This window comes from Pezoporus wallicus, unplaced genomic scaffold (genome assembly GCF_028554395.1).
Source record: "Pezoporus wallicus isolate ANWC-B61680 ecotype Strahan unplaced genomic scaffold, APGP_CSIRO_Pwel_v1 contig_8108, whole genome shotgun sequence".
In the NCBI taxonomy this organism is placed as follows: Eukaryota; Metazoa; Chordata; class Aves; order Psittaciformes; family Psittacidae; genus Pezoporus; species Pezoporus wallicus.
In genome coordinates this window covers 3755-23237 of record NW_026638088.1, presented here as the reverse complement: position 1 = coordinate 23237, position 19483 = coordinate 3755, and the positions used below count along the sequence as shown (strand labels likewise).

General features: G+C 57.2%; 1 protein-coding gene across 1 annotated transcript; it reads right to left on the bottom strand.

Moving 5' to 3' along the window:
* Positions 1-3872: 3872 nt before the first annotated feature.
* ACOT11 (acyl-CoA thioesterase 11) lies at positions 3873-18737 on the bottom strand. Its single transcript, XM_057409238.1, has 17 exons — positions 18583-18737; positions 14440-14515; positions 12816-13014; positions 11899-11968; positions 8545-8605; positions 8282-8383; positions 7824-7959; positions 7423-7579; positions 6984-7103; positions 6758-6902; positions 5813-5868; positions 5626-5692; positions 5401-5484; positions 5154-5287; positions 4374-4505; positions 4171-4297; positions 3873-4089 (listed from the first exon to the last, which is right to left on the bottom strand). The coding sequence occupies exons 1-17, from the start codon at positions 18603-18605 to the stop codon at positions 3931-3933; spliced, it is 1848 nt and encodes a 615-aa protein (XP_057265221.1). The 5' UTR covers positions 18606-18737; the 3' UTR covers positions 3873-3930.
* Between the last annotated feature and the right edge of the window lie 746 nt (positions 18738-19483).

Here is a 19483-nt window from a genome sequence, read left to right as displayed (position 1 = left end):
AGGCTGCCTGGGTTTTCTGTTCATCACTGAGCAGCTTGTTGGGGTGGTACATGGCAAACAGAGTCAGGTTGAGTGATCGTTCCCCATCAGCACGAGTGGGGTGATGGGGAAGTAGTAGAGGAAGAGCTTGTGCTCTTAAGGATTGTTCTCTTCTCCAGGCTGACCCAGCCCAGCTCTCCCAGCCTGGCTCCAGAGCAGAGCTGCCCCAGCCCTTGCAGCATTTCCATGGCCTCCTCTGGACTCGCTCCAGATGAAGCCATAGGTGAGGTGAGGGAGGGGTAGGTCCTGGGGCAAAGCCCCCTCCCCTGGACCTCCCATTGGAGCAGAGAGCCGCAGCAGTGTGCACAACCCACCAGCTATGAAGGCCTCTTAGATCTGCATTCCCAGGAGCTGGGGAGGAAAACCAGGTGCTGGGCTCTTGGCCAGAGAGAAATCCCCTGTTTGAAACCCACAAGTTTCTGCACTCTTTAACCAAAAAGCCTCAGGACCTGGCCAGTTCCTGGGCTCACTTCACTGCCCCAGACCCCTGAAGGCACAAGCAGGAGAGCAGGGTCAGCAGCAGGTGGAAGTGGAAGGAGGCTTTGAAGGAGCTCCTTGGAAATTAATTAAACCAAAGCTCTGGGAGCAGCCCATCAATTGTGCTGCCTGCCTCATCCCTCCTCCTCCCCTTGGCCAGCCGCCTCAGGGCATGAGTTACAGCGGGGAATAGCCTGGAGAGAGATGCAGCCATCTAATTACATCCCACTCCCCCTGCAAAACAGATACGTACACACTGCGATTTCATATATCAATTTCATGTGGTTATTTAGGGACCTATAAAATCAGGTCCTTGAAACCATCTCTGGTAGCATCACGTACTGCAAAAGGTGCTTGGATCCCACCTGCAGCACTGACTGGTAAATCCTCTGCTGTCTTCACAGCTTTTTCTTTGCTGAAAGCTTCTTGGCATTTCTGGGATGCTTCCCTGATCCATAGAATCATAGAATCCCAGACTGGTTTGGGTTGGAAGGGACCTTAAAGCTCATCCAGTTCCAACCTCCTGTCACAGGTAGGGACACCTTCCACTAGAGCAGCTTGCTCCAAGCCCCATCCATCCTCCTGTCCATGGCAGAATGGCAGGGGCCTTGGGAAAACAGCCGTGGTCCTTTGTTCCCTGGATCACCCTGTGCGGGAAGGCAGTGATGGGTGCTGGGGGCAGCCAGCACAGAGACCTGATGCTCCCAAGGTCCCAGATCTGCCTCCCTGCAGCCAAGAGCACAAGGCAGCTGGGTGGTTCTGTGCAAAGCCACAGCCAGGAGGGTTGTTCAGAGCAGGGATAACACCCCGCAGGGATTTGTCTTTCCAAGGGACATAGGAACAGCCAGTGATTGCTAAACTGGCCCTAGAGCCATGCGGTTGGTGGGGAGGGCAAACAGGCTGCTCCCAACAGGCTCCAGTGCTCCCATCAGCAGGTCCCTCCTCCCCTGGGAGCTGGGATGCTCCAAACCACCCAACCCTGCTGAGCACCCTCCCCTGTGCCAGTGGTCCTTCACACCCCTGCTGTTCCCTGTTGTAACCCCAAACCACTGCTGCCCCATCCACCCTGTGCCCCCCCCACCCCGGTACCCAGCCAGGCCGAGGCGAGGGCTGCCTGTATTGAAAGCACAGTACTTAAGGAGAGGTCAGTTAAAGTTTAATGGTCACGGGAATACATCATTCCCTCCACTTAATCAAGCAGCAGCCATTCCTAAAGATAAGCAGGAAGGATGGCTCGCATCCCGGTGATAAAAAGGCAGGATCGCTCCGAGTTCGGGAGATAAGAGCGCTCTATAAAAATTGGATGTCTTGTACCATGTTCAGCCTGAGACAACTTTTATCTTGTGATAGCCACACCAGGCCTTGCACTGAGATGTTTATGATGGGAGATAACAGCAGAGATGAGGAGTTTATGGCCAGTGGAGAGGGGCAGGAAGCTCCTTCTGCTTATAAACCCAGTGGGGAATTTGGGTGGCAAAGTGTCTTTCTAGGGACTGGGTGTTGCAGAGAGAGAGAAAACACCCTGGGGTGCCTGGAAAAGACCTTGTGCTCATTTCTGGTACCCCATGGCCTCATCTTACCCCAAGCATGGCATCACCATCACTTGCTCATGGTTAAGCTCTGCAAAAAAACCTTGCTGTGGGTCAGCACACAGGGCTCTGCTAGCAAAGATCACAGAATCCCAGAGTGGTTTGGGTTGGAAGGGACCTTAAAGCTCATCCAGTTCCAGCCCCTGCCACGGGCAGGGACACCTTCCACTAGAGCAGCTTGCTCCAAGCCCTGTTCAGCCTGGCCTTGAACACTGCCAGGGATGGGGCAGCCACAGCTTCTCTGGGCACCCTGTGCCAGCGCCTCAGCACCCTCACAGGGAAGAACTTGTGCCTTGTATCCAGCCTAAGCCTCCCCTGTTTAAGTTTTAACCCAGGTTTAAGTTTGGCCAAATGAGGCCACAGGGTACGGCTGCTCCCTCGGGGCCACATTAAACCTGCTGTGCCCAACACTCTGCATGCCCAAGGGCTTCCAGGGCTCACTCTCTCCCAGGAGGGAGCCTTCAAGAGACCTCAGTGCCACCAGAACCCCTCTGTCTGTGTGAACCAGGGAAGACCGGGGGGGGCTCTCAGCAGTCTATAGCTGAGGGCAGACTTACCCCAGGCTGTGAGTGGTGAGCAGCACTCCCACCATCACCCCTGCTGCACTGCAGTGGCTTTCCCAGAGCATCTCAAGGAGAAGCAGGCAGACAGCAAGATCCTTGCAATGGTCTTAACTCCATCCTCTACCACTGTGGACTTGTGTGCTGCCATCAAAGCACCTGGGGAAGAAACACCCCTGAAGGCACTCAGGTCATTGGTGCTTGAGGCAATTAGGGATGGATGTTGAAGCCTTAAAGGCTCTGGGTTTCAGCATCCACCTGCACTTACTCCCCATGTCCTCGGCAGCCTTGCTCAGCTCCAGGGAAACAAGGTTTGGGTTTTCTCTTCCTTTTGTCATTTCAGTGCCCCTGCGGCAGTTTGGGGTTTGCATCTCAACGTGCTGGTGCAACCAGTGGATGGGGATAAGGATAAGGAGCAGCCCGAAGGTCGTCACCAGCCCCTGCCATGGTTGCAATGCCTCTGGGCAGCCCCCAAAACCCATTTGCATGGAGCAGTGGGTGAATCCCCTGTTCCTGCTTCAAGTGATGCCCCGAGTCCTGGGCAGCAGCTCTTGGGGCAGGCAACCCTGGGCAGCCCCATCCTCTTCCTCACCCAGGGAGATGCCACCTCCCTCGGGTATGCTGTGGGTGCAGGACCCCCATCCCATGTTCACAGTGAATCCCTGGAGCAGGCACTCACCCACAGCACATGCACTGACGCTTTTCCTTTCAACGCACTTCCATTGCCACTCCTTCCACAGCCGCTAGGGTAGGATTTCATCCCGGTGGGAGCAGCGGCTCCCAGTCCTGCCCGGGATGCGGAGCAGCACTGGGCACTGTGGGAGGAGTGGGATGCTCCTGCACCAGGGAGGGATATCACTGCTGCCTCTCCCTTTCCTACCTCAAAGGGAACCAGTTTCCTCCCATAAAGAATTAGTCAGAAAACCCCTGTTTTAGGAAGACGTTGGATCATGTAAAGATTCAAGTAGCGTTGAGTGAACTAGAAAACCAAGTCCTGTACATCAGCTTATAAAACATCTACGTACAAAAAAAAGAAGGAGAGAGAAAAGAGATGACAGGTCAGTGCAATGGACGAGGCGGCGCAGTGATGCTCCTCCACCCCGTAACCTGGGACCTCGCTTGGGGAGGCAGGGTCCAGGCACCACCATCCCACATCTCCATGCACCACGGAAGTGCCCCCTGGTCCATCCATCCATCCATCCATCCATCCATCCATCCATCCATCCATCCATCCATCCATCCATCCATCCATCAGTGCCCTGGCTCTAGAGGCTCTGCAGCCGCACGATCAGGTCATCCTCCTTGTTCTTCAGCAGGAACTTCTCACAGGCTTCAAACGTGGCACAGAAGTCGGAGGAGAGCCCTGCCACGTTGGTGGTCACGTAGTTGAGGTACCCCGGTGTCGCTTGGTTGTAGTAAGCCACCTGTAAGGCACAGCAGAGAGTTACAGGGGTACCTGGAGGGCAGGGAGCATCCCCGACGGGGTGCAGGCAGCAGCATCGCACCTTGCTCATCTCCTCTGACTCCGGCCATATGCAGAACCCCGAACAGATGGTCTCACCCCGCGTGAAGCCGGCAGTGGCAGGGTGGGTGGGCAGCGTCACCGACCGAAAGGCCACCACATAGGGGTCCCTGGGGAGGGAAGGGCCCGGTGAGCCGGTGCATCCCAGCCGGAGGGGGAGCGGGGATCAGGGTTGGGCGCAGTTACCCCTTGCCGCAGGGTTTCCGTCGGGATGCCAGGATGACAAAGTCCTGCAGCTTGTTCTCGGAGCTGAGTGTCTGGCTCACCACGTGGTAGATCACGTCGTCATCGTCTACTTGCTGGACCAGCTCGGCGCTCCTGCGAGGCAAGAAGGACCAGTCAGGGAATGGAAAACCAGAGAAACCCCCGAGGTCTCACCAGCCATCAGCCAAGGTGGAGCTGGGATGGGGACACAGTGAAAGGACATCGTGGCTCCAGGGCAACACACATAGAATCATGGAATGGGTTGGGTTGGAAAGGACCTTAAGATCATCCAGTTCCAACCCCTGCCACAGGCAGGGACACCTCACACTAAACCATATCACCCAAGGCTCTGTCCAACCTGGTCTTGAACACCGCCGGGGATGGAGCATTCACAACCTCCCTGGGCAACCCATTCCAGTGCCTCACCACCCTCACAGTAAAGAACTTCTTCCTTATATCCAATCTAAACTTCCCCTGTTTAAGTTTTAACCCATTACCCCTTGTCCTGTCACTACAGTCCCTAATGAAGAGTCCCTCTCCAGCATCCCTATAGGTCCCCTTCAGATACTGGAAGGCTGCTATGAGGTCTCCCCGCAGCCTTCTCTTCTCCAGGCTGAACAGCCCCAACTTTCTCAGCCTGTCTTTGTAGGGGAGGTGCTCCACCACATGCTCCCAGGAAAGCCCAAAGGGTCATTCATCAACAAGCCTTAAATCCATGGATACAGCTGTTGGAAAGGGCATGGAAAACCTGGCAGCACTCACAGGTAGTGGCTGTCCCACTCGTGCCGGCGCCGCAGGTCGGAGAGCAGGGAGAAGGCTTGGGAAGCAGCGATGCGGACGGACATCTCGATGCGGAAGGAGAGGAACTTGTCCTCCTCCAGTGTGTACATCTGCACCTTGGGGAGCACACAGAGCACGGGCTGGGACACATCCATCACCACCAAGCCCCTGGGTTAACCATGATTTGGGGGTGAGAAGCAGCTCAGGGGGAAGGGTTAGGGTTTGGTACCTTCTCCTTTTCTCTGGCCAGTGCCCAGTTCGCTTTGGCCACGAGCATCTTCAGTGCAGAGACGTTGTTGTAGCTCAGATAAACCTGGGCGAGGGGCAGCATGTCAGGGGCAGGAAAGGGGGAGCAGGGAAAGGGGGAGCAGGGAAAGGGGGAGCAGGGAAAGGGGGAGCAGGGAAAGGGGGAGCAGGGAAAGGGGGAGCAGGACTTCCGCAGGGCATCACTTACCTTGTTGCTTTGGTCCCAGGGCACAGATAGCGGCACTTCGGTCTGTTTGCAGGAGACCACATATTTTCTGCAGGAAAGGAAGAGTTTTCCTTACAATGGGACACAAACAACCCATAGACTATTCCTGAACCCCATTGGTGAGCCCATCCTCCTCCATCCTCGCATCCCATTTGCTTCTCCTGCTCACCGGTCCAGCCGAATCTTTTTCCTAGCACTGGCTTCTCTGTACCTCCTCTCTCCATCCTGATAAATAGGAAAAGACCCTTAGGTTAATAGGAAAAGGAGGGAAAAACCCTGAAACACATGTCTTTTGGGGAGTGGGCAAAACATTCCGCAGGGAAGGGCTGGAAAGTGCTCACTGGGTTACACTGGCAGTGATGGTTAGTGATAAACCATGAGCTATTTCAGCATTGCTACTGGGCTGTGATTAAGCAATAGGCACTGGCATTAGGAAAAACCCCTTGCTGTGGCTGCAGAGCTGCAAACAGCCACTGAAACCCCAATCACATCCCCTGGCACATACAAATGGCCCCTCCCGGGGAAATAAAACCACCCTAAAAGCAGCTTATTCCAAAGAAAGCACTGGGGCAGTGTTCTAAAGCAAGTGGGCTCTGCTGGCTGCGAGATGCTCTCCTGCAGGGTGGGAGAAGAGCCTGAGTTTTAAGGCATCAAAACCACCAGGTGGGTGGGCACGGAGCAGCCAAAGGGAAGGCAACGGCATCGCTGGCTCATGCTGTGATGCACCCTGAGACATGCAAGGCGTTCGCTTCACTCCTGTGCTCGTGTGACAGGTTTTCTTCACCACTGATCCATATGGCAGTTATTGATCAGGATGCTTTGGGAGGTAAAAGCAACCTGAGAGGTTCGCATTCTTTCCCCTGAATGATAGAAAAGAGCTGGGACTTGCAGGCAGTATTCTGCTCAGCCCTGCATGGCAAATACATCTCCATCTCTGCACGGGCAAGTGGTTCATTTTACTATTAGTTACACTGAGCAACCTATTAATCCACTTGCTCCAGAGCAGCTTCCTTCCCATCACCATAAAACTGTGCTCGTTTCGCTGTGAATCTCAGGGCTAAGTGGGGGTCCCCTGCCCCTGTGGTGGGGAGAAGCCAGCCCTGCCCATCCTTACCCCCTGCTCGGGTGCCAGCATGGGCAGGGTGCGGGGCCGCCCCTCCTGGTCCAGCACCACGAAGGTCATGAAGGCGCTGTTGATGTGCCTGCGGCTGATGGACATCTCCTGGCCGTACGCCTCGGCGCAGACCCCCACCTCCATGCTAGGGGGGACAGAGAGAAGGGGTGAGGGTGTGGAAGGCACCAGGAGGGAGGGATGGGAGCCCTCCATCACCAGCACCGACCTGTTTTTGAAGGCATTGTTGACGATGGCTTTGAGCACCAGGCGGTCCCCGACTTGCGATGGCCCCCGAAAGTGGAACATCTCGATGGCCCGCAGCGTGGGGTGGGCATGGCACAGACGGCTGTGGGGGGACAAGTGTTACTCACCAGGCATGGATCCATGCTCCAGCAGCCCTGTGCAGCTCCCCCGACCCAGACAGAGACAAGGAGACCCCAAAAATGTCACCCTTTGGTTTCAACCACCAAAACCAGCCATGAGAAGGGGCAATAAGGAGGCTCCGGTGAGTGCGAATCCTTCCCTGGGGTCCTCCAGCATCACTAACCCATGGAATTCCCTGTACAGCATCCCCCAAGGGTGATGTGCTGGCAGCATCCCTTTGGAGTGTCCATACAACCCCTCCAGGCACACCACCCCTCCATCCCAAATCCCTGCTGGATCACCTGGCTGCGATGGTGGCCACGTTCTCCATCCAGGCCATGATCTGCCCTCCAAAGGTGTTGCCCTGATGGTTGGCGTGTGGAGGCAGCACCAGCTCCACGCTCTCCACCCGTGTCTTCTCTGCCGGCACAGCCACGCTGCCATCCCGTGTCTCCAGCTCTGCCATGGGGGAAGAATGGGGCTCAGCCTGACAGCCAGGCAGTGGGACCCTTCCCTCCTCTCCCCACTGCATCAACATCCCACACCTCCTGCTTGGGGGTTCGGGATGATGGGATGATCCCTACCCCTCCATAGCCAGGGCATTCCCAAACCTCTCACCATCCTTCCCAGCAGCATCCTGCTGAGGAAGCAGCAGCACTGGGGCTATTTTGGGGCTGGAAGCCTGGGCTGCAGGACACGGTACCAGTTTCACGTGGGCTGCGGGTGAGGAGGTCCTTGAGGGTGTCCTTGTGGACCAGGCGCATGCGGCGGCGCTCGGCAGCGATGCTGTGCTCTATCTTCTCCTCCTCTGTCTGCGGGATCAGCGGCTTCAGCGTCACCTGCAGAGGGGACACGGGCAGGATGGAGTCCCATTGAGGGAGAAGGCAGGGCTCCTTTGCATGCTATACATCCCACTGTGTGTGTGTGTGTGTCAGAGCTGCGCTCCTCCTGGGTTACATTACAGCTGCTTATGGAAGGGGAAAGGGCTCCTATAGACACACAGGGATCTCCAGGGAGGTGCCTGCAAGCATGGGATACGAGATAGCCATGAATCAACCATGCCATGATGGGAAGCTGAACCCAGCCCAGCTCTTCCCAGAGGGACCATTTCCTCCATGCAGGGACCATTCGAGCCCCCCCCAGCCACCATCTGCCCCTCACCTTGTTGCCGGAGGAGCTGTGTGCCACGAAGGTGGCGTACGCCTTGCAGATGCTGTAGTGCTTCCCGCTGCACAGGTCCTCGTAGCTCACCTGGATGCCCACCTGGGAGAGGGGCACAGCATCCCTGAGAGCTGGCTCTGCTCCCCTGGGACCCACATCCAACAAGATCCCACACCAGATCCAGGGGTTCAGAGCTGGGAACAGGCGCACAGCGAGGGGGATAGGGGCAGGGACGGAGGGGAAGGCAGGGGCTGCACACCAACCTCCATGCTGGAGTTAAAGGCTCGGTTCACTTTGGCTTTGATGTTGACAACCTGCCCAACGCTGGAAAACAGAAAGAGGAGAGAGAACATGGGGGTTACTGTGGGATGAAACCCACGGTCCTCCAGCACACAAGCCAGCGCCGAGCAGCTCCTCACCAAGGTGCCACTGCGTTAACAGTGCTGTGGTACAGGCTGCTTGGATGGTGGGGACATGCCAGGATGGCCAGCAGGACACGGGGACAGCCACCTCCAAGGTGTGGGAGCCCATATGGGTCCAGAGCAGCAGTGAGATGTCACCCCACGTACAAATGGGTCCCAGGTCTGGGGTGCTGCTGGGACACCGGAGGGGTGCAGAGGTGCCCAAGGTTTGCTTGGTGCCCCCACCATGTGCTCCTGCCAGGGCAAACGGCTCCTCCAGCTTCACATGTGCTGTTCTGCTCAACAGGGGCACCTATAGGGTCTCCCCATGGGCCCTCAGGTGGTGGCAGCAGCAGCAGCCCCAAAACTTGACTGCTCCCATCCCTTCTCCTCTCCAGGGTCTCTCAGCAGCACCTTGGGATACTGGGAGCTGGCAGGAGGCAGGATCCAGCCAGGGTCATTTTGCACCATCTCTTACATGAAACATCTGCTGGCAGCAAACTGCTGCTCGCAGGGTCCAGGAGCTCTGCTCTGTGCCTTCAGTAGGCTTCAGAGTAAACACACAGACTGCTTCAGCTCTGCAGCCTGACCCGCTCCGCACTGGTACCGACCAAAGGAGCAAATGCAGCTCAGTGGTGACACTGACAGCGAGCAGTCTTTATCAAATCAGGAATATTCCTTATATCCCAAGAGAAACCAATGCTGGAAAACTCAGCGGAAAAATAAACCCTATAACTGCTACTGCGAGTTTGAAGCGTAGAGGACTCAAAACCAGAGGTGAGGAAGAGTCAGCGTGTGCCTCAGCACCGTAACTTCCCCCTTGTCCCCATGCACGATGCCTGGCTTGAGACAACCATCACCATCTCAGCTGCTCGACACTGGCTCTGGCTGGAGCAGGGGCGGCACAAGGCTGGGATGATGCCTTTAACCAGCCCCTGGCACGGACCCCGTGCCCATCCGCGGCGCTGTGGCACACCAAGACGTTAGTGAGGTTACACGAGCAGCCTCTGTCCACCTCCCGGGCCCTGCGTGTCAGTGGGGTTACTGCTCCCTCCCGACTCACGCAGCGCCGCGTTAGGCTCTAGGGCTGCCCAGGTCCGTACCCGACACCGCTCCTCCCGTCCCGCCGCCCGGGAGCGTTTAGATACGGCTGGCTGGTGCGAAAAGAGAGAGCAAGAGGAGGGGAGAGGGTTAGAGGCGATGGAAGCGGTCGCAGGGATGCTGCTGCAGGGGTTTGCAGCAATGGGCATGCAGGGCAGCCCCAGTTTTACACAGCGCAGCCCCCCAAAGGCTTCATCTTCTCTCTCCTTCTCAAGCCAGTGCCATAACAGCCAGGCAAACCTCAGCTCAGGGGTATGTGAAATCCTCCTGGGAGGCTGCACTTCCATGCACAGGGGAGGAAGGATGAGGAGCATCAGGGAGTTTTTGTGTCAGTGATGTGCTGGGGTGCCCAGTGAGCCCGCAGGCACCGACAGCTCCTCCCTGCCTGTCCCTCGCAGTGGGAGGGTGGCAGAAAGCACAAACAGCAGAGAAAGGGGAGAGCTGACAGCAAACGCTGCCCAAAGCTGCTCTGCCTTCAAAGAGCTCTGTGAGACATCCCTGCAGGCCCCTTGGTGCATTGAGAGGGACACCAGCGAGTGGGATCTGAGCCAGGAGCAGCACAGATTCCTGACCCCTTGGAGCAGTGCCTGACTCACCCCCGAGGAGGGACAAATGCCTTCCAGGGGTTGATTTAATGCCCTGAAGCAGGGATTGGGTCTGTTCTCCCAATCCCAAAACCTATGGGGAAAAGCTTCCCAAGCAAAGCTGCCCCAGGCGCTGGGGCACTCACTGAGCCTCCTTGGAGCAGCACGTTGACCCCAGTGGTGCCACCTCCATCAGTGTCACAGGAGGTGCACAATGTCCCCATGCCGTGGCTCTGGTATGCAGCAGGGCCACAGGGTGATGGGCAGCTCACCCAGCACCACGATGTGAGATGGTGAAAGTGGGAGTTTAGTGTTTCCTGGGGATGGGAGTGAAACCCAAGAGCTGGAAGTCCTGGCACCAAACAAACCAGCTGACAGCCTGGGACCCCACTACCAGCCCTGCATGCCCCCACTGGCCTCTGACCCAGTGGGCAGATGTGCACGGTGGGGAGCTACAGGGCAGCATGGACCCTATAGAAACATGAAATCATGGTTTGGGTTGGAAAGGACCTTAAAGCTCATCCAGTTCCAACCCCCTGCCATGGGCAGGGACACCTTCCACTAGAGCAGCTTGCTCTAAGCCCCATCCAACCTGGCCTTGAACACTGCCAGGGATGGGGCAGCCACAGCTCCCCTGTGCCAGCACCTCAGCACCCTCACAGGGAAGAGCTTCTTCCTTATATCCAACCTGAATCTCCCCTTTTTAAGTTTTAGCCCATTAAGCCCTACACTGCACGGCTTGCTCATGGCCAGCAGATCCCCAGGGGGATGCCATCAGTGCACTAAAACCCTGCACAGGACACCCAGAGAGCCCCCTGAGATGGTACCCAGGGGGTGAGCAGACAGGCATCCCCCTGCACAGGGGGAAACAGGGGCTCTGAGAGATGTGTAAAGGTGGGTGACAGCACCTGGGAGGAGTAAACCTTGGGTATGTAAGATCTAGGCCTGATGGGAATGGTCTCAGTGCTGGGACCCTGCAGTGGATGAGGGCAGATCCGTGGCAGGGTTCACGTCCTCTCTGTACTTCAACACCCTCATGGCAGGAGAAACGTCCCCTGCAACACAGCAGCATGCACTGGGGTGGGCACCTCCACAGGGGCAGCACCCAGGGGCTGCCAGGACAAGTTTGGGAGGGGATTGTGGCCAGGCAAAGCTCATCTCACCAAACAACATGCAGGGAGGTCCCATTCCCCAGCACGCAGCCACCCACACGGCTGCTGCAGCGGCACGACGTGCCAGAGTCAAGTTTTCCAGAGCTGTGTGTTGAACAAAGCCAGGGAGGAGCTGGGATGGGGGGGGAATACCGGGAAGCCAACCCAGTAGGAGCTCCCCAGGCGACCAGAGAGCAGATAAATCAGAGCAGACAGTCAGTCCACAGCCCTGCGGCGGAGCTGGAGCCTCAATCCCTGCCTGCCCTCCGAGCATCTCCTCCCCTCCCAAGCACACTGCTCCCTGCCCCTCTCTGTTTCACATTGCACCCAGCAGATGGGGTGAAAACCTCCACTTTCCCCGCACATGCATTAGTATTTACCTAATGGTATGCTCAAAATAGATGTCATCCATGGAAGCTGTGACGCACGGGCAGCCAGCGTGTCTCTCAGCTGGAAAGGAAAAGCAAACGGCATCAGACACGTGTAGCAACACGCAGAGAGGGTCCTCTGCCCCTCACCGCTGCCTCAGGGCTGGTGACATCAATGAAACCCTGCCTGATGTCCCTTTCCCTGCTCCTGCTGCGTTTGCAGGGGGCAAGAGGAAGGTTTGGGGCTTCTACAGTGTGTGCTTGCAGATGATTTTAGGGTTTGGAGGGTGTGTTGTAACTAGGAGGCACCTTGCCTTGCTGTTTGCCTTCCCTCCATGCCTTCAGCCGCTGTGGGGATCCACAGGCAGCCGATAACATCACCCCATACACAGCAAATACATACACAGCCCTGCTGGTCCAGCTTTCTCTTGGGCTCCAGAACCTCAAGCTGCCAAAATGCCCTGGGAACCTCACCCCTTTTGCTGCCATAACCTCCCTGTGCTTGGTGTCCTGCGATGTGCTTGGTAGGGCAGTTGATCTGGTGAGCTCCATCACTTCCATCACCGAGCAGAGGAGCTCAGCCCTGTCCATCAGAGCCCTCCATCAGCCGCTGGGATGCCAGGGATGTCACCACCCTGGTCCTTGCCATGCCCTGCACACCAGGCAAGGCAAAGGGCAGTGTTTGGGAAGGAGCAGGCGTCGGTGCTGATGTGTCCCCAAGCAAGTGTGCGTGCTGCAGAGCACGTCTCCTCCCCCTCTCCTCCTGCTGCTCTCGTTTGCTCTCTAATTACTCAGCAAAATGGCATGACGTGGATGTCCAGCTCCCAGGGACGGCGCTGGACCACTGGGCACGATGCGGATGAGCACCGGCTCCCTTCCGTCCCATCCCGGTAGGACGACGGCTCCGGTGGGAGCAGAGGATGCCTTACCGGAGAGGCAGGCGGCCGTGTCGATCCACTTGAGCAGCTGGCCGATGCTGAGCTCGCCGCGGTGGTTGGTGTGGCACGGCAGCACCAGCTGGCTCATCTGCACCTCGGTGGGGTTGCGGGGATGAGAAGGGCTCGCCATGGCCCCCGCTGCCTCCTCCCGCTCCCCTGGGTCCTGAGAACACGGTGGAGAGGTGGAGCCCTGCGGGGAATGAGAGCTCTGGTTTACCCAAACGGGAGGGAAATCGTTGGGAAAACAGTGACCCACGCAGCCCATTGGAATCCCAGCAATGCACAGCCCCAGGCACCACCAAAACCCACCCAGCCCTCACCAAAGACATGATGCCCAAAGCCAAAAGGAACAAAAATCCCTACAAAAAGAGCCCCAGGAGGGATTCCTGCACCTTAGCAGCCCATTTCCCTGCTATTTCCCCCTGAAAACTCTTCCCAAAGTCCACCAACTCTCTGGGAAGGCATTTTGCTCCCCCAACAGCTTCGTCTTCAGGCTGTTGCAGCAAAGGGTGGTTTTGCACCCCAGGGCAGGCATGCAGCGATGCTCCACACCTTCCACCATCACACCCCCCCCCCCCCCCTTTGCCAAAGGAAACACCAAAAGCAGGTTTCCCTGTCTGGTACAAGCAGGGTCGGGGGGAGCAGCCCCGGTTTGGGGTTGTTTGCTGTGCTCCCGTGTTGGCTTTGCAGCTTGCTGGGCACAGAGCTGCTGCCGCCCAGAAGCAGGTTGGGAGGGAGAGGTTGGTATTGCGGCTGTGCGGGCAAGGAAAAGAGCTGATTTGATGTCAAACGAGGCGTGTTACACAAGGGGTGAACTCAGTTACCCCCGTGAGTAATGGAGGAGACACGAGGAGCTGCCTGGCCCTCGTTACAGCCCTTCCTTCCTCTTTCAGCTCCCACCGCGGCTCCCCTTTAGAGCACTTGTTGCGAGAGCCCCTCTGCAGCCGCTCCTTTGCCTTTTGCTTTGCCCGGCACCTTTTAAAGATGGGTTTATGCTGCAAATGAAGCTTTCCCGAGTACACTGAGCTCGCCGTCTCTCAGAATAGCATTTTTCTCTAGCGGGTCTAACCTCTGTTTCCATAGCTACTGGTACACGACATCCCAGGAACGGCACAGACCTTGGCTTGGCAGCGATGCTGGTAAACGCTGCAAGCCAAGCCTGCGTCAAAGAGCCCCCCATCCCGCAGTGGGATGGACGCTTGACTTCAGTGGGTCCTGAACCCCTTTATGAACCTCCCGGGCTGCTTCCCGTCGTGCTGAGGTGCCTCCATGAGTACCACGGAGCTATTTTGGGAAGCAGGCAGGCTCTGGGGGACGAGCCAGCAATGCAAAGCACTCCAAAGCTGTCTGCTGTGAAGCGAGCAGCCGCCTGGCCGGAGATCCCACCGGTGCTTTTCCCAGCACTTGCCATTTCTAAATGGTAGGGAAAAAGCCAGCGTCCCGTGGGAAGAGCCCTGATCATGCAGTAGCCAGCAAGAGGCTGGGGATGCTGATGTGGAATGTGTGGGGAGCGGATGCAGCCAGAGCCAGCGCGAGCAGCTGGCGGCACAGCCTTGGTTAGTAGCCACTGGCACAACAGGAAGCCCCAGGGTTAGTTGCATGGCACAGGGGGTACCTGGAAGCCATTGCAACAGAAGCTCAAGATCTCTTCAGGGATTACAATATTCTCCTTGACCATTTTTAAGAGACACCTGGAAAGGAGAAGAATGGCTCTAGTTATAGAAGGACCAGCCGAGATAGGGATGGGGACGATGTAGTGTGTGGGGTGGGCTGTCACTCCTCATCATAGAATCGCAGAATGGGCTGGGTTGGAAGGGATCTTAAAGCTCATCCAGTTCCAACCCCTTGCTGTGGGCAGGCCAGTGTCCCCCTGACCCACACTGATGTCCCTCCCTGTGTCACCAGCTCCTCAGCAGCACCCATCAAGGGTGCTACTAGATCCGAAATGGAGAAGAGCAGCCCCAGGGCTGGTGCCTGCCATTCCTCGGGGGTCAGGTCCAGCACTCACCAGCTGCAATGGAAAGAGTCCCAGCTATTCTGGGGTGCTGGACCAGACCCAGTACACAGTACCTCCATCGCTGGTGCTGTGTCGATACTTTCCATGTTGCTTCAAGTGACAGAGGGCTGTGTCCTGAAGCTGCCCTGGCCAGTGTGGTGACAACACCGTGGTCACAAGACATCCAGGAGCACATTTTTGGCAGGGGCAGGCCTCACACTGCGTGCAGGTGGTACCAGGGGCAGCAAATGGGAAGGACCCATCACTGGCAGCACTCCCTGCACCGACCCCTCTGCCTATGGAGCTCTGGAATAGCCAAGGGCATCATGTGCCCTTGGGTGCCCATGGGCTCCCTGGCCACATGCACTGCGAATGGGTGCTGGCTGGACACGCTGCAAGGAAGGCAGCATGGGAGCTGCAGCAGAAAAGGGTTTATGTTTAGAGTTTGATTTCAGACACAACACTGATCGACCCTCAGTGTGTCGCAGCAGAAGTCCCTCTATCACGTGTGTATATTGTATCTATATTGTGCGTATATTCCACAAGCAGCAGCTCCTTCCCCAATGTGTGGGACTGACTGATTTTGGTCAAAAAAGTGGAAGCTGCAGATTTGCCTCCTGCACAGTCAGCCCTCCACGGAGCTGGTGCCAGGCATCACATGTGTTGTGGCTGGTGTGAAATGAGGGTGCTCAGAGCACCGATGGATGCAAGCAGCACCAGGCTTTGCTTTCCCCAGCCCCATGACTCCTCCACTCTTGCTGTTGAGGCTTGGAGCTTGCTCACAGCTCATCCACCCTTGCAAGAGCCTGGTGCAAGAGTCACCCTCCTGTTTAGCAAGACGGGTTCGGTCCTTGGGTTTGCTTTATTGCAGGTGCAAGGTCACAGTGGTGCGTTGGCCCCATCACACCCCACAGCAACCAACACCAGAGAGCACGTGGAAACCCAAACCTGCTCCTGGCTCTGTGATTGTGTCACCTTGTCCCATGTGTTGGCTTAGGGGGAGGGAGAAAAAGGGCTGTCTGCTTCGGATCCATCCCTGCTGCTATTTCTGAGGCAGCCCCAGCCCATGCTTCCCACCCTGGGAGCCCAGGGAAGGGGAGCGCCCCAGCCACGCGTTGCCAACACGCTCCAGAGACCTGGAAGCATTGAGCCGGTGGGTATTTATAGAGTATTCTGTTATCAAAACTAAGCGAGCAAGTGTCTGTCCTCATTAAAATCCTCAGCCTCACTCAACTGTCACATTTTTAAAGCTGTTGACTGATGCAGCCTGCAGGTCACCATGGCAACGGGATGCGGTACCCAAGCGATGATGCTCTTACTCTGTCACCCCTCGAGTGACCCACTTCTACCCAAAAAAAGTTTGCATTAGAGAAAATAAAACAACCTTCCAGCAGAATATTTCCCTTCCCTCCTGCCACGATTGCTTCCAGTGTTGCTAAAGGCATAAGGAGCCCACAGAGCAAATGGGGGGTTATAAGGGAGAGACACCCCAAATGGCTCCACAAATACCAGGGGAGAGAGACCCTGCAGCACCCCACTGCTCTCCTATACCCTGCAGCACCAAAGCATCCACAAGCTCTGGGGATGGTCTCTGCTGCCAAATTGGGTGCTGGCTTCTTGGGAAATCACCAGGGGACCACAAGTTTGGAGGAACCTCCACTGCAAAACTCCCTTGCGTCCTGCAGCCCTGAGATGATGCTGGGGCTGGGATGCAGAGAGGGTTGCTCCATCAAATCCCTGATCCTGCTGGAAGGGGGGTGTTTGCTTTGATCACCCCAAAGCAAAGCAGTGAATGGGAGGGAGGGGTGAGGATGAAGGTTGGATGGGGATCCTGAGTGCTGGGCTGTGGGGAGCTATGGGAAGAGCTGGGCAGCCTGACACCTCGAGCAGCCCCTGCCTGCCCTCCAGAGCTCTCCTACTGCTGCATCCCAAATCCCCAACCCCCATTTTCCCTCTCCTGGCTCTGGTTTCCTACCCCAACCCCAGCCCCTCAGTGCATCCTTACCCCTCTCTGGGAATATTTAAAGTATGAATAGGGGAGGAAAGCACCACCAATGAATTTCTCCTGGGGGATTATTGGTGTATAATTGAGCAATATCCATGGTAACAAGCAAATCTGCACGCCTTAACAAATTAACCTGACCTACTTTGGGTAATTCTGCCATCTCAATGGGGCAGTGGGGGCTCTCCTTCCCCAGAGACATGGCCCACCAGTCCGTCCCACTGCCTGCAGCAGCAAAGCCCCAGTGCTCCCAGGGATAGGATGGGTAAGGGGAGATGTCCCCTCCAGGAACGGAGATGGGCAGCACAGCTCAGCTCCATCACCCCATGCCCGCCAGGATGGAGCTAGATCCTCAGGACAAGACCCACAGCACTTGCTTGGCTTGGGGTACAGGGTGCCAGCTCCACTGTGGTGCCATTGGGATGGTGGCCCTGCTGGGATGAGAAGGACCAAATCACAGGATCAGGGCATGGTGAGGAAGCACAGCAGCTCCCTGCGGTGGGTCTCAGCAGTACCCCAGCCGGGTAGCCAGCCCGGAAGAGAGGCCAGGGCACCCTGCAAGGGGGTATTTTGGGACCACACGTCATTCTTTCCATAGGGTTTTATGGAGTGAAGCCAGGCATGGGGCCAGGAGAGTGCAAACAAAGGGCCAAAGGCACCAGGGGGGGATGCACGAACTCCCCTTATGGTGGTTTTACATCCACCACCCATAGGAAACCTTCATCAGGGTGAGCACAGAGGAGACCCCTCCAGCCTCCTCTCGTGCCGCTCCACTGCTCGGCTTGGTGCTGGGTTATGCATCCAAAGCCCCATCCATGCCCTACCCAGCCCCTATTGCGGCTCCTGGGAGGCTCCTTGAAGGGCTGGCTCTAATTTACTAGCCTGAGGGCAAAGTCCCCCCCAGGGAACAAAGGTCCCTGGCACTGCTGCCTCCAGGGAAGCCGCGTGTCACCCCTTTACACTGCAAACACCCCCAGGGCCAAACCCACAGCACACATTCACACCCAACAGCATTGCCCAGCCCCGGCACCTCTGCCCTGCTGACCGCAGCTTTCCGGGCAGGAGATGGCCATAGCACTGGGATCACCGCCAAGCTGGAGACCTCCATCGTGGAGATCACTGCGGTCAAGGCCACCATGGTGGAGACCACCACAGTGAAGAGAGATCATGATGGAACATTGGTACCCACCCCTGTGGTCTTGACTGTGCTTGTCTCAGCCACGGTGACCATGGTGATGGTGCAGTGGTCCCCACCATGGTGACCACCACAGCATCATGCTACGTACCCCATCCAGCCACCCATGCTGCCCCAGCCAGCCCCAGCGCATCGCGCTGCCCTCCCCAGCATGCCACCCTTCCCAGCAGCCTTGTACCCACACTTCTGAGTAACTATCCCCAGACTTAAGTGCAAACAGGCTGCTCAAGCCAAACCCCCCAGCACACCCAGGCAGACCTGGAGGGGTAGGAAAGGATGGCACCAGCTCCCTCCTACATACAGAGGGTGCCACGTCCCCCTCATTGAGCCCCCAGCAATGACCACAACGGAGCACACCATCGAGAGGGCATCATCACCCGGGTGAGCGCAAGGAGCTTCCACCCCACATCCTCCTCCCCAGCACAGACACAAGCCGGGACAAGCCACGGCCGGGCGTGGAAGCCTGTGCAGCAGCAGCAGCAGCAGCAGACACCGGCTCCTCCTCGCCCAGCCCCGGGGGTGTCCCCGCGCTGTCCCCATTGTCCCCAATGCCCCCGGCCCTCACCTCAGCCAGAAGAAGCTGAGCATTTGCAGGCGGCAGCGAGGCGATGGCTGGCGTGGAGGAGAAGCTCGCAGACACCTGCGTGCGCGGCCGGCACCGGCGTCGAGGCCAAGGGCTGGCGCGGAGCCCCGGGCCGGAGGCCAGCGCACACCCCTCCGCTTCCTTAAATACAGACACGCAGGGACTGCTCTTAAGGTAGCGCCCGGCAGATCCGCTCCCGCCTGGAAAATGGCCGGCGCTGCGGGAAGTTGGCTCCGAACGCTCCGGCTGCAGGAGGGATGCGCCCCGGGAGGCACCGGCGTGGTACCCACTGCTCCGCGCTGCCAGAGCCTTCCAGCTCTCCACAGCGGGCAGAGCCAGAGATGGGGTCTTGCTTTCCCTCTCCATCCCCACGCATCACCTCTTCTTCTGCCCCCATCACTGCAGTGACTGTGCCCGGCTGCTCCCCACAACCAATGGCACTACATCAGCACCAGGCTCTTTCTTTCCCCCCGGTTAAACATGCCTGAAAACACTGGTTTTATTCCCCACAGTCACCAACGCAGGGCTCGCTGGCCAGGAAATCCTCCACAAACTTCTCCAGAGCCGCTCCAATCTGCGCCACTCCAATCCGTGCGGCCGCTCCCTGGCCCTGCTGCCTTTGAAGTACCTTTATCAGGGCTTACAATAAACCCCTTCTCCTTTTTTATGACAAGGGAATAGAATGCAAATTGCTGTGTCATTAATGGTGCAGCCTATTGGATTTGGGGGAGATGTTGTTCTGTTTGTGTTTGATTTGCGTGCTTTTCCTAAGTGAAGCTGGGTAATCGACGTACAGGAGCTCAATCAAAGCTGCCTCAAAGCTGCACAAAGCGTTGCCAGTGGAAAGGCAGCAGTGAAATAATTAAACTCAACAGGAAATAAG